This window comes from Pollachius pollachius, assembly GCF_949987615.1.
Source record: "Pollachius pollachius genome assembly, chromosome: 2".
Classification (NCBI taxonomy): domain Eukaryota; kingdom Metazoa; phylum Chordata; class Actinopteri; order Gadiformes; family Gadidae; genus Pollachius; species Pollachius pollachius.
The window spans coordinates 21000348-21014540 of NC_136935.1; the positions used below are offsets into that span (position 1 = coordinate 21000348).

General features: G+C 40.7%; 1 protein-coding gene across 1 annotated transcript in view; it reads right to left on the bottom strand.

The window, feature by feature from the left end:
* Window positions 1-14193, bottom strand: part of piezo1 (piezo type mechanosensitive ion channel component 1 (Er blood group)) — a 74226-nt gene that overhangs the window by 28960 nt on the left and 31073 nt on the right. Inside the window, exons 5-21 of the mRNA XM_079758900.1 lie at window positions 13070-13367; window positions 12640-12853; window positions 9562-9733; window positions 8748-8828; window positions 8566-8626; window positions 8324-8424; window positions 6760-6839; window positions 6479-6659; window positions 6195-6300; window positions 5688-5869; window positions 5169-5317; window positions 4614-4772; window positions 4351-4433; window positions 3843-4006; window positions 3538-3714; window positions 3041-3166; window positions 2437-2637 (exon numbers count right to left, since the gene is read on the bottom strand). Of these exons, the coding sequence (XP_079615026.1) occupies window positions 2437-2637; window positions 3041-3166; window positions 3538-3714; window positions 3843-4006; window positions 4351-4433; window positions 4614-4772; window positions 5169-5317; window positions 5688-5869; window positions 6195-6300; window positions 6479-6659; window positions 6760-6839; window positions 8324-8424; window positions 8566-8626; window positions 8748-8828; window positions 9562-9733; window positions 12640-12853; window positions 13070-13367 (2535 nt within the window). The remainder of the gene's footprint in view (window positions 1-2436; window positions 2638-3040; window positions 3167-3537; window positions 3715-3842; window positions 4007-4350; window positions 4434-4613; window positions 4773-5168; window positions 5318-5687; window positions 5870-6194; window positions 6301-6478; window positions 6660-6759; window positions 6840-8323; window positions 8425-8565; window positions 8627-8747; window positions 8829-9561; window positions 9734-12639; window positions 12854-13069; window positions 13368-14193) is intronic.

Consider the following 14193-nt stretch of genomic DNA (forward strand, 5'->3'; position numbering starts at 1 on the left):
ATAGTACACTATACTTTCCATTGAACAATTACCCCTGTTACAATAAATTGACTCATTTTATAATGTAATCAAATTCTCACACACTAGCTGCTTTCAGACACACGTGTAAGTCCTGATATTCTTCTGATTGGCCGTATGTGTGAACAACATATACTGACATTTGTACCCTGAAAATCTCCTGAATAATGCTACCCCTGAGGTAGTATTTTCTCTTTAGGAAATGTAAATTACCTATGTGTGAATGAGAAGTAGAAAGTCTGTATTTCTCACACCACTTCAGTGGGTGTGTTGATGACGATTCTGCATGTCATTGAGTGGCCCCCTAAATGATAATCAGCCTGTTGCCTTTTGTTTGCTGAATGGTTAAAAAGTCATTGAAGAGTCATTTGTGGTGAACAAATTTTATATGTTGTAAAAATAGAGGCAAAATGTTATTATATTATGCACTCAGAAATTTGTTACATTATCGACTGGGGTTTCCACATTATTGCTATGGGTTTAATTACAACTAGAGGTTGAGCGCGCGCAACGCACAAGCGAAAACTGTAGTATTATACATACACTGGAGCATTGTAGAATTCCCTTGATCGGTCAATACACAACATTCCACATGTGTGCATTTTTATTTAATAACTGGACACTGTCGCAAATCAATGCATCTAGTTTTCAATGTTAATTTTAAAATCAACAGAAATGTCGAAATATAGTTCAAATGATAAGATAGTTCATCGTAGCTTTAAATTAGTTTATCAATAATTCAATAGTAATGAAATAATGAAATGATTTAAGGTGAAAAATAATGTGTAGGGGATCTTTCTGATACAGATATAGTATTGGATACCTAAGTTCAAACAGTGTAGGCATACTGAATGAGGCAATTAGGCAAATAACACACAATAACACGCAACATTTGCCTGGGTGGTGCTAACTGTCAAAACGCTGGCCTTGAGCTCCACACATCTCCACAAAAAAACACAGTGGTGTTACACGACAAGTGTCATAGAAGCTTAAACCTTGGACGCGGACATCAACCACTGCAGAGAACCACCTCAACACATCCACACCTCGTCTCTGAGCTCTGAGCAGAGTCGAATAACCAGAAACTGGTTGGTGGAAAAAAACAGGAAATGTTTAGTCTAAATTCAGGTCATTCTTCTAATAACAGTTAAAAATGGCATCAATTAATTTGTTGAAGATCATATAAGATAAACGACCACGTTTAAATCCAGTCCTTCACAACATAACATACTAAAATCAGTTTCTGGTACTTATTCTTGAATAGTTTAAAGACTTCATTACCTTTTGCTTGATGCTGTCTGTTTCTTTTTGTGTGCCTAACCAAGTCTTGCTTTGGCTCTAAGGGGCTAATAACCCTTAGCTAAGGGGCTAATAACCCTTATTAACCCCTAAGAGTAATGAGAGTCAAATAACTCTAGCCCCTTGAAGCCAAAATGATGGGAAGATAGGGTCCAGCTTGAAAAATCCCAAGTCATCATTCAAGGGTATTCAACACATGAGTAGGTCTTGTACATCACAACGTCACATCACAAGGGCCACCACCAATCATTTTAGCTTGGAGTCATCAGCATAACAGCAATCTCTTGGAACTTCCAAGCCAGCAAATTCTGTTTTAGTTTGGAGAGAACTCTGAGGCTGCCCAACCTAAACAGAAGTCGTTTGATGACACATACCATGCTTTAACCCATCACTGATGGGATTAGCAGGACTCGTGCTGAACACACAGATGGCTGGCTCACACACACACAGACACACACACACAAACTCACACCAACACACACGCACACACACACTTTGCTCATCTTATAGTCTATTCACATGCTTTGAGGTGAGACAAAATGGAAAGCAAGCTAAAGAATGATGAAAGAGAACAAGAAATAGATGAACAGGAAGGAGAGAGGGAGAGAGAAATGAAGTAGGAGAGACAGAGAGTTACAGATACATGCTCAATGTGAAAGCACTCAAGAGATCTGGTGATATCTGTGTTATGGTTGGAGAGGCTTCGACTCTACGTACACACAACCAGGGGTCCTACTTTACACTTCAGCACTCCTGTGTTCAACATGCCTACCAAGCTACTAGCACAGTTAGCTGCGTCCGTGGGGGAGGCTGTGAACTACAAACGATCTTGCAGAGTAACAGACATCTTACTAACGGCCCCAGCTGCTTCTCGGCCTGATAGAACTGATTTCATAGAGTTGATTGGTCAGGATAATAGAACAGAACTACACAATGACGCATGTTATATGTGATCAATTGTGTAATTCAATGCCTACACTATGACTGTGGGATCTAACCATTTTACGAAGGAAACACATAATTAAGCTGTTAAAATAACCACAGCTGGGGTTAATCGTAGGGTATAAAAACAAGAGGTTGTTGCTTAACAATGTGTTAAAAAGCACAAATCAAACAAACCTCCAGCCCAAACTTGTAGAAGGCGTAGTTGAGCAGGTACTTGAGGCAGTTTGTGAGGCCCTGGTCCAGAATGTCCCTGGTGGCCGCGGGGAACAGGGTCTGGACCGCAGGGGGGGAGCACTGGACCTGGCAGTAGTGGTGGATCTGGTGACGGTAGACTGTGGCTTCAAACACCAGCAGCATCAGGACCACCAAATGATTCTGAAAGAAGAGAATAGCCATCCCGATTAATCTCACTGCTCCAACCCACTGAACTGGAAGAGCAATTTTACACGTTTAGTGTGAGCCATCATGGGGATAGAGTTTAGCATTGACCCTGTTTACACAAGCCTTCTGAACCTTGCAATGCAAAGAGGGATGTTTTTCTCAGTCCTTTCAGGCGGGAACAGTTGAACGAGAGATACAGGCACCCTCAAACCCCAACCAGAGATGTTATACGCTGCATTTATTCCACATTGTTGTGCCCTGTATGTAAAATGTATATGTTTAATATTTAATACAGATACAGTCTAGATTGAAAAAGCTTTGTCTTGTGTAAACAGGGCCAGTATGTTGTTAAAAATTAACATTTTATCCAATAAAGGAATTATAGGTGTAAGCGCACTTTGCTGTATCCCAGCACTGTGGCATCTTTCCTGAAGCCGAACCAGTTGGCGGGGTCCACGGGCCCCTTGTACAGCGTAGAGTTCTTCATCTGCTCCGGGGACAGGTTGGTCATGTTGGCGAAAGGCTGATGGGGAGGAGGTGGAGAGGATAACTCAGACCATCCCGACTTCACCCATCATTAACTGTTCTCAAACTCACATCACTTCAGGAGAAATGTTACTGATTACCTTCGCAAGTATCCATAACAAGCTTACATCACTTTTAAAATCACTTAAAAATATTGCATTTGTGTCACTTTCACGTCATTCATTTTAACGGGATGTGGGGGGGGAAAAGGAAAATATGACCAATGAAAAATCTAAACTAGATGGCTAACAAGTAGAGCAGATTGTGGTGCCAACTGTGTCTGGTTTGGTTTGGAGACCGCCGGATTATAAAGGATAATATATTTTCTTTCAGTAACAATCTCTTGATATACCGTACGTTAAATCTTACCAGGCTGCAGTTGTTTGAGTACTTGTCCGGATTGACGATGACCAGCTGGTACAGCATCTTACACACGATGATGACACACACCCAGACGGTGGACAGACAGGACGCCATGGGCCTGAAGCGCCCGTAGGGCATGGCTAGGGACCACAGGACCACCAGCAACAGGTTCATGACTGAAGGCTGCAGGGGGAGAGGTGAAAACATTAAAAGAGAGGATGGTATGAGCTTGTACTTATTTCTTAATATTCCAATTCTGAATAGAGCCTTAAAAGACTTGAAGATCGGATTAAGAGAGAAGAGGTGGTTACCTCTCCTAGAGCGACCCACACGGTGTAGAAGGCCACCATCTTAACAATGTGGAGTTCAAGTAGCCTCCAGAGAAACTCCTGAGTCTGGGTCAACGTATCTGAAAACTGTCTGCAAAGAACCAGCAACCTGTCCATCACTAGACCCCATTTACTAGGCATAAGCTCTGGAGTCGAGGATGTGGAGGAGAGAACAATGGGTTTAACAACAGGCGTGACATCAGATCATTTGAAAAATAAAAAATATATATATTCATATCTATTGGTAAGTTCTTCCTGATTTGGTTTAAGTTGGGTAATTTCAGTAGAAATGACCACATAGATCTTACAAGCAGGAGCTGTAACTTAACATCTGATCATAACTTGTATATTACGTCACATACTTCAATATGTTCTCTCTCAGGAAGGCAATACATAAACAAGAGCAACATAATGAATTTCTACCTCAATTTAACTATAAACTGGACGATCTTATCATAAGTTCAAGCTAAAGAATGGGAGAACCACTCACCTCCATCCTCTAGATCGTGGTTTCCTATCTCCAGTTCTTCTTCAAGGCACTCAGTGCCCTCAGAATTGGCGCAGCCACTCTTTCTGATTTGAGGATGATATATTTAGTAATCACCATATAAACATCATATGATTAACATTCATATTTAACGCATGTATTACACATTGTATAACAACAGCAGTCAATAACTACAGCATATTGTAAAATAGATGGATTTATAGCAAAAGCATAAAACATGTATAAACAATCATCTCACTAATCACCTGTGTAAAGGGTTTACGTGCTCCAGGTCTGTGAGGCTCATGAACGGCGTGTGGAAATAGTGCAGCTGCAATATGCACGCCAGCAAGAAGAAGCCGGGGATCAGGATGCTGCTGAACAGCTCTGACAGAGCAAATGTCTCCAGGCCGATGTCAGCCAACCTGGAAACGCAGACGTTATGCTAGACTATGGGAGCAGGGGCTAAGGTTAGGGTCAAACAACCGTAACCCGGTCACCTGTCAAGAAAACCATGCCTGGATAAGTTCCCCCTGATGGTGGAGCTACCTAGCATCCTTATGGTTGCAGAACCCCTCACCTCCTTCTTCATCAAATGCAGCAAGTCTACTGTCTACTGACGACCATTAGTCAATCCTTTCCTCCGAACCTCTTCTGTTGTCAAATATTGACTGTATTCTTTATTTGTTCTCAGCCTAAATCATTTGTATATATTAATAAGCCACATTACAAAACATAAAAGTAAATTAATTCTGGTAAACTATAAACAATGTATTTGAATGGTTAAAAGACCTATAAGGAGATAGAAAAGGTCAACCCACTGTTCCTCTGTGAACCCAGTGAGGTTCCTCCAGTAGCCAGGGAAGTCTTCAAACTGGTAGGTGTAGATTGAGATTAAGATCAGCATGGTGTAGGCCACTACCAGCCACCAGAACACCTTCAGCAGCTTCCTCCACAGGGAGTAGTACACCTGGACACATAACATATGGGTGACTGGACAGAATTAAATAATTACATTACTTTACATAATTATCCTAGCTATCTTTGTTGTATATGGGGAATGGGTTAACCTAGCGATTGTAAGGGCTTGGCACTGAACATCCTTACTGTACCGACAGCGATATATTGATTTTTATCTTTCTTCTGACAAATGTACTTATTGTAATTTGCTTTGAATAAAAATGTCTGCTAAATGCCCTAAATGTAAAAGGTAAATTATAAATACATTTACATTATTTATAAAAATAATAATGAATCAAATGATAAAACACATAATATAACACAATAATAAATAGTACAATGACGTAGCGGAATGCAGTGGGGTGGTAACAATATCCGACCTGATAGAGGCATAGGCAGAGAAGGAAGAGCAGCATGTAGACTATTTTGTATCCAACAAGCTTCCCAGCGAAGGAGACCATGATAAACATCCCTCCACAGACATAGATCCAGTACTTGGCATAGCAGCTCATCACCACTCCTCCCACCACCTTCAGCACTGATGCATCACCCCCACTCGGTCCTATATATGGTAAACACAGGAGAAGTAAACACAAAGAGAACATTGAGAAATGGAGACAAGGTATTATAAGTGAACAGTCCCATACAGACCAGACGCATACACTTAGCTAAGTAGTCAAACAGGCACTAAACTATAACGCTCAGTCAGTTGTTACTGGCCTCTCATCTCATATTTGTTTATGTGTCTCAAAAACATGCACAGGCTTTTTAAGATGTTTGTAATAAAACAATATTGTGATATTTTTTATGTTAGCGTTTCATGGCTAAATATACACTTCTGCAGGTGGGCATGTCTGTCTAAGCAAGAGGAAAGGAATAACTCTCACCTCTGGTATTGACCTCTTGGAGTTGAGTGAATATCTTAATTTTCCTACTGAAAATCTCTTTCACTGATTGCCGCAACAACAGCCAGAAGGTAAGAGTAAAGAGAAGCTGAGGAGAAAAGAAATGTACAGAAACATAAGTGGATTTAAACAAATTTCTAACAAAATAAAGTTAAACTCCCAGTTCCGAGCCGATCTTGTGAGACTATCTTGTGTGACTTCTTAGACCTGCTTTGAAGTCCTTGGTTTCTCTTTCTTTATTGTCAATTAAATAGGGACCTGCTTACCATAGCGCCTAGCCTGAGGCATGGGTACTGAGCCCTATCTAAGCCAAGCTGTCTGAGACTCAGCACCCCCACAGTGTTGGGAAGCTCTAGCTGGAACTCCATGGCCCAGATGAACTGCAGAGAGCACAGTGCCAGGCCGTAGAACAGGATGAAGGGCGAGCACAGCATGGCCACGTGGCGTCTGAACAAACACAAAACAAGGAAATAGGATTGTTCAAAATGTATTGAAGAGTTTTTCAATACATTGGCTTCAGACCTAAATGTTATTTTCTTTACAGTACCTGGACCGCACAATCCATATGAGACAAGCCCATAGCAACAGCACAAAGGTCAGCCAGCTGTGGTAAGTGATGCTCCACACCTAAAGAAAATGTAAATGATGAAGAAAAAACATGAACTTGATGTAGTAACATAATAATAATAATAATAATAATAATAATAATAATAATAATAATAATAATAATAATAATAATAATAAATTCGATTTATATAGCACTTTTCTAGTGGTAAAACAAACAACAGACATACATCACTGACACACGCTCGGATAGGAGGGGGGTTGGGGCTAAGAGAAGGCAGTAGAGAAAAGATGGGTCTTGAGGCGGCATTGGAAAAATGGGAGGGACTCTGAATCTCTGATGTCTTGGGGGAGGGAGTTCCAGAGCCTGGGAGCATCCCTGGAGAAGGCTCTGTCCCCAAATCAGCAAATGTTGAGGCAGCTGATGCCACTGAAGTGACTGAGTAGCTGAAAACTGAGAATGTGTCATCTTCTGCCTGACGACTTACAGACTAACACAGAGCTGAGCAGAGCATGAAGACGAGGGTCAGCGTAAGAGATATGACCTCCTAACAGCAAAAGGCTCCTAACAGCTAGGAGCCAAGAGGCGTCAGACCAATGTACACCAGCTCCTCCGGATCACAGTTCAATGTATACTACCTATCACTATCACTATCTTGCTGTAAATTACTCTTAGGAAGGTTCATTAATAAGGTAACCACTTCCTGCAGGCTTTTAATTATTAGTAACTAGTTTATAATAATATGGGTCTTTTATGTTGGGGACTTCCGGCGGAATTAGCGTGATCCAAACGTTTTTAAGTGGTTGCGAGTTCAGAAGACGTAATTTCAGTATGTGAAGGAAGGTTGCTTGACACTGCTCTGCATGAACATGGTGTTCAGAGTGGATTGCAAAAGACAAGGGATATGGAACTTCTCATTGTTTATGATTTTGTGGTAGGTAAGGTGGCAGAGTAACTATGAAGAATTGTTTGACTGTATTTTTAACTGTGTACTGTATATCTTAACATTCATGTTAAGATGTACAGCACTTTCAGCACTGGTCTGGCAGGATTCAACATATTTGGCCCAACTGAAATTAATTTGTAATAGTTATATATTGTGTGATCTACTCTATCCAGTTATGTATCAACAAATTGCATTTCTACGCTTGTGAGACCAAACATAGACCAGATATGGACAGAGAACGGAATGTCAAGAATGGCCATGCGGGTTCCAGTGGGCTTTGGCCGGCTCTCCGATGTCCACGGGGGGGGGGGGCGGCGGCAGCAGAGCAGCACAGTGTCAGTCGGCGCTTCGATGTCCACCCGGGGGGGAGCCCTCTGGAACCCGCACGGATATTCCTGACATTCCTGATGGGGTACATTGGCCTTTCCGGGCCGATAATACAGAGCAGAAATTCGCCACTAAACCGAGGACTGGAGCTCAGAACGTTCTGGGGTCCGTTTCCAAACACAGAGATTTCTTCTGGGTCCTTAGGGGAAGACTTTGAGGACCCATGACAAAGCATAATATTGGATGCACTTGTTTGACCATAGTGAGATGTACCATCATGGCTATGAGAGCACAGACGTAGCTCTGCTGCATCACCACTCGTCCCATGACAAAGAACGGGTTTTCTCCTTCTGGGTTAATGGCAGGGCAGAGGTCTGGGGAAAAAAGGCTGAATTTAGAAATCAACTATATCGTATCCTGCTGCTAAAAATATGTTTTTAGTTTTTTATATTTATACCGTGAAATAATCAATATTATTTTAAATATATTTTAGATAATAATTATATGCAGCTTACCACTACTGGCCTCTCCCCCAGTGTCTGGTCTCTCTGAATGACCTGAAGACAGGAGCATAAGCTAACACACACACACACACACACACACACACACACACACACACACACACACACACACACAGTAAATAAAAGATGAGGCTGTAAACAACAATCCTTATTTTCTTGTGTTAATATACATGTACCTGTGTTTCATCCTCATAGTTATGCCTCTGTGTCCTCCTGGAACTGAGCTCAACATTATCACTTGTTGGCTCACCTTTTTTCTGATGAAAATACACAAACACACACACACACACACACACACACACACATACACACACACACACACACACACACACACACAGACAGATGTATTACACAGGTATTTGACAGGCCCTATTGTCAAGTCATTCTGTAGTAGGCTTCAGACCATGCAGTCAGGGACTGGATGCTTTGGTCTGAGCTGGGTTCAAAAGCACCCCAACCAACATGACCAGGCTCTTTGTTAGATATCTTCCCCTGTTGTTGATAAGTCCCAATGTATAAATGTTCCTAAGTCGGGGTTCCCTTCCCACTTAGTCTTCATATAAACTTGTTGTTTTCTACGTTTCTTTGTTCTCTGTGGCGACATTTCTGGCCCCTTAGTCTATGACTAGTTTTATGTTCTTCTATGGGAAGTCACAGCGAATGCCTCGATTCCTCCTTTTTTGGAGAAAATAAAATTGTGCATCCTTACCCGTCCCCTGAGTCCTCTGGTTCAACCTATCCACACCTCTGTGTCAATGATGGCCCCGTACCAGGGTCAGATTAAAAAGGACAAACCGATCCACCCCTTTGAGTCAATGAGGGGCCCGTACCAGGGTCAGATTAAAAAGGACAAACTGGTCCACCCCTTTGAGTCAATGAGGGGCCCGTACCAGGGTCAGATTAAAAAGGACCACATTGTGTGCATGTAAAAGCGCCCTTAAATCTGGACGGGCGATAGTCAAGGTCATATGTCGGTGTGGCAGTTGATACCTTGGCTGGTGTCCGGTGGCTGCTGGTCTTCAGCACGATGGCTATTGTTATGTAGAGAAGGAGCAATATACCCGGATTGACATAGACGGGCCAATCATGGTTGAGGTTCACGATGAGGTCTGAGGGGGCAGAACAGTTTCCATGTTGAATGATGTCCTTCAGGCCAAACAGTCTAGTAGAGGGGATTTAAAGAAAGAGAAAATCAACACTGTGTCTTTATACCTCAGATAAATCAGGAACATTGTGAAAAGTGTTGTTTGGTGAATATTTAGAACAGTAGAGGGCAGATCAGGAAAGCCACGATTATTGAATGAAAGGAATTCTAAAAGACTCTTCCTACATAGTTTTTCTATATTTTAACCTTTTTTGTGTATTGTGTTTTATGGTAGATATTTATTTGTTTCTTGTAGGCATTAATTGTGGTTTATTTTTTATTCTCTACTAATATAATATAATATATGTCGTCAGATAGAGTACAGATCAGAATAAATGGACTCCATTCATGACTTCCCACAACTACATGACCTTATGCTATAGTGTACATTTGGAAAGTCTAGTTAGCTGCTAACCCATTGTGTTTGTGAATTGATGAACAAATCTTACAGTTAATATTTACAACAATGATGACTTCATTATACTCTAGAGGTATGTGCAAAAAAGTTTTTGGGGGCTTAGTGTCTCCATGAGCGGGGGGCTATCCTTTGACTCTCTGACACTCATTGAAATGTATGTTATTATACCCACACAGTAGTAGTTATTATGTCTACGAGCATTCACAAACTAAAGGAGGAGTGGCCTTGGGCCAGAATTCGGCTTTGTGTTCCCTGACATCACCAAGAATAACAAAATGTAACATTTTGATCTTAAACCGGTGCACAATGTCCATTAACCGGAGGCCAACTATCAGCCTTCCTTAGGAGAAGACCTTATTATCAACTAGAAAATGCATTTCCTGCAGAAAATGCGGTGAGTGCTGTAGTGCAAAGTGAGGTTGAAAATATTTCTTAATAAAGCCACATAAAGAAACGTTAAATGGCTTAAATCAAGTGAAGGGATTTGAACAAAAGTTCAAAAGTCTAAATGGAGTAAACAATGTAAACATGCACACCATTTAAGAAAATGTAAATGGTTGGAAACAAATAAAGTGACAGCTGAATGAAAAGTGTGTAAAATGAATTGAACTGAAGAATCTGAAAGGTCAAATGTATTGCCCTGCACTGCTGGTGTGAGTGTGAGTGTGAGTGTGAGTGTGTGTGTGTGTGTGTGTGTGTGTGTGTGTGTGTGTGTGTGTGTGTGTGTGTGTGTGTGTGTCTTTAAGAGAATAGCGAGCCAGTGTGTGATTAAAAGTAGCCCAATAGAGCGGGAAAAACAGCCCAATCTGGCAACACTGCCTGAAAGTCCTCCAAAAGTAGCCCAATCTGACGGAAAAAACTGCCCAATCTGGCAACACTGCTGAACGTCCTCATGCTCGAGCGTCAACATAAATCAATGAGACCAACTGAAAACAAAGCCGGTATGAAACTAAAACTGTGATCCTGAATAAAGTTTAAATGATATCGAAATTCTGTTTGTATATTATTGAAGATACAAGTGTGCAGATTTGTTAAAGGGTTTGAACGAAGGTAAACGGTTGAAAAATGATTGAGTTACGATGTCTTAAGAAGTAGGTGTGTCAGAATGGGCAGAAGTCTTTAATGAAAACAGCTGAAAACGAAGCCGGTGTGGGTACCATATCGACTCGCCTGCCAGATCGACTCGGTGTCCTACATGCGCAATAATGATGCACTTCCTGTAAACGCTGCCTTTTAAATGCGCATGCGCATTTCATTCATTCCCGTTATTCCCAAGTATTAACGATCTCCTTTTGTTTTCTAATCTATGAATAATAATCGAATGTACAAAGATTGATCAGATAATATTTGTGGCTTTAGATTGATGGCTAACGTGAGCTGATAAACTTTAGCGGGGGGGGGGGCTTTCATCAATATAGGATTAGTTTTGTAGGTGATAATTACTTTAACATATGTGAAAATAAAAATATGTGTGTAACCGGGCGATTTATTGTTGCCTATACTCAGGTAATATATAAAAGAAGAATCGGTTAACTCCATTCACTGAACGGGGCGATCCACTTTAATTCCAGCGCTCACAACACAGAGTCAAAACAGCGACCCACATGCAGACACTTCCGTTCTGCTCCTTATGAATAAGATTGCCTAACAGGAACTGGGTTACATATGCATTCATCAGTGCTTTCAGACGTGTTTCCAATGGCTTTTTTTGTGCGAAAGAAAGGGCTGTGTTCAATGAAATCAAAACCAAAACGGACTGAGCCTTCTTTTTATGACCATGATTGAGCCCCGTTGATAAACAACCCTTCCGGGTTTTGTCCATTGGCTTGTGTCGATACGTCAAGTGTCGATACGTCATCTGTAAGCGCAGGACCCCGAGTCGATCTGGCAGCCGAATCGATCCGGTACCCACACCGGTATGAAACTAAAACTGTGATTCTGAAGAAAGTTTAAATGATATTGAAATTCCGTTTAGATATTATTGAAGATACAAGTGTGTAGATTTGTTAAATGGTTTGAACAAAGATAAACGGTTGAAAATTGATTTAGTTATGTCTTAAGCACCCATTGACTCCCATGTTAAAAAATTTATAGTATTTTAAAAGTAGAATATCTTAAAAAGTCTAAAATATTTAAAAAATTCTGAAAAGAAGCGTGCGATTCCAAGCTACTCTGAAAATTTGAATGGAGTCTCTAGGTAAAAGATTGAGGAAGGAGATAGGTCCCAAAGTTTGTAGAGAATAACAAAGAAAGAAATAATAAAACTTATGAAGAACAATAGTTGAGCGCTGCATGCAGCACTCACCTAATAAGACCATAAATGTAAATTAGCAAAATAGATACTCAACAAAATCCATCCATCCAAATGAGTTAAGATTTACAGATTTAAAAAATCTGATGTCGGAAAGTAGTAATAAATCGACTTTCATCTGCAACAAGTCTACATGTTAAAAGTGTGTTTTGAGTGCTGCTAAGGGAATAAGTGTAAAAAGGAACAATACTTTACCTGGCCCATAGACTTTCAGGTGGGAACAGGCTTTGTGCCACCTGACTCTGGTACAGATACAGACAGACCATGTGACCAGCAGTGAAGAACCCCACCATGACACACAGTGCGTTGAACCCCACGGGGCTGATGGGAAGGTGACATGCCCACCATGTGCACAGGCCAATGAAGAGAATAAAGTAGACCGCAGAGAACGTAGATGGAAAAGTTATGCCTGCAGGGACAATCACACAAACACGGCAGTGGTCATGGACAAAGCAACAGACAAAAGGCGGTAATTTAATTTAACAATAATAAAACATTTTAATTAGCACTTACTTTACTAAAAGCACTTATTTCTCAACCACTTAACATACATAGATCAATTGCTTTGAATACGCATATATTATTCATAATCTCCTATGTATTAGAGATTCAACAATAATCTTACCAGCTAAAGCCAAAAGACATATGGTTAGAATCCGTCCTACATCCTGGAGAACCTCGTGTGCTGTGGTTCGAAGGCGCTGGGCCAGCTGCTTGGCTCTGGTTGCTGTGGAAACCTTCTCAGCAGGCATGTTGGATGAAAGCATCGCATCATTCTCGTCTGCATCTACAATGCCTGCTTCAACATCGATGTCTGCTTCAACAAATTCATCAATGACTGCTTCATCCACTTCATCTTCTTCTTCTTCCTCTTCCTCTTCCTCTTCTTCTTCTTCTTCAATGTCTGTGAGTACATCTTCAATCTGGGTTGAGAGATGCAAGAAACACATCAGGAATAAGACAAATATGGCATATATGACACATATGACGCCATCGACATGCAACCGTCCACCACCATGAATAAGACTACGGTTTTCTCTAGGTTTGAACATTGTAGGAAACAACTTAGATAATTTAAGTACACATCTCAACAAACTATATAACATCATTCTAATCATGTTTAGATATTAAAATGCAGAATTGTTACCTATCATACCTTAAAGTTTAGGTTTGAGGTTAGAGATGCTTCAGTGGATGTTGTACATTGGAGATGTTTAGGTGAAGGTTTTAGGTTACAGAGGCTTAAGTTTAGGGTTAGGTGCAAAAATGGTTCTGTGCTATACACTATACTTGTTTACACTGTGACACATTATACTATCATAACAGATTAAAGGACCAGAAAAATTGCAGGACTTTCAGCCACACTCTGTTACTTCAAGACCTTCAGTATCATCAAAATGCACCAAGCCACGTCAGTAAATAGTGCATAGCCGTAGCCAAGGCTACTAGAAATAATTGCATGAATAATTTTCTCTGTACAATATCACCTTGATTTGAAACCTCTAATTTAATCCAAGGAGTAAACTTCCTAAGACTATTACTAATGGACAGCATATCCATCTTATTGTTGGGGCCAAGGCAGAGAATTTCAGATTTATCATCATTTAGCTTTTAAAAGTTTTGGCTGCTCCCAATTTGTGACTTTTATACATTATATATGACGGCGGTTCACTTGACAACTGACCCAGCCCTAACAAGTTCTCTTTTTGAATCATTGATTATGCTTTAACATGACTAACAGATGCTATT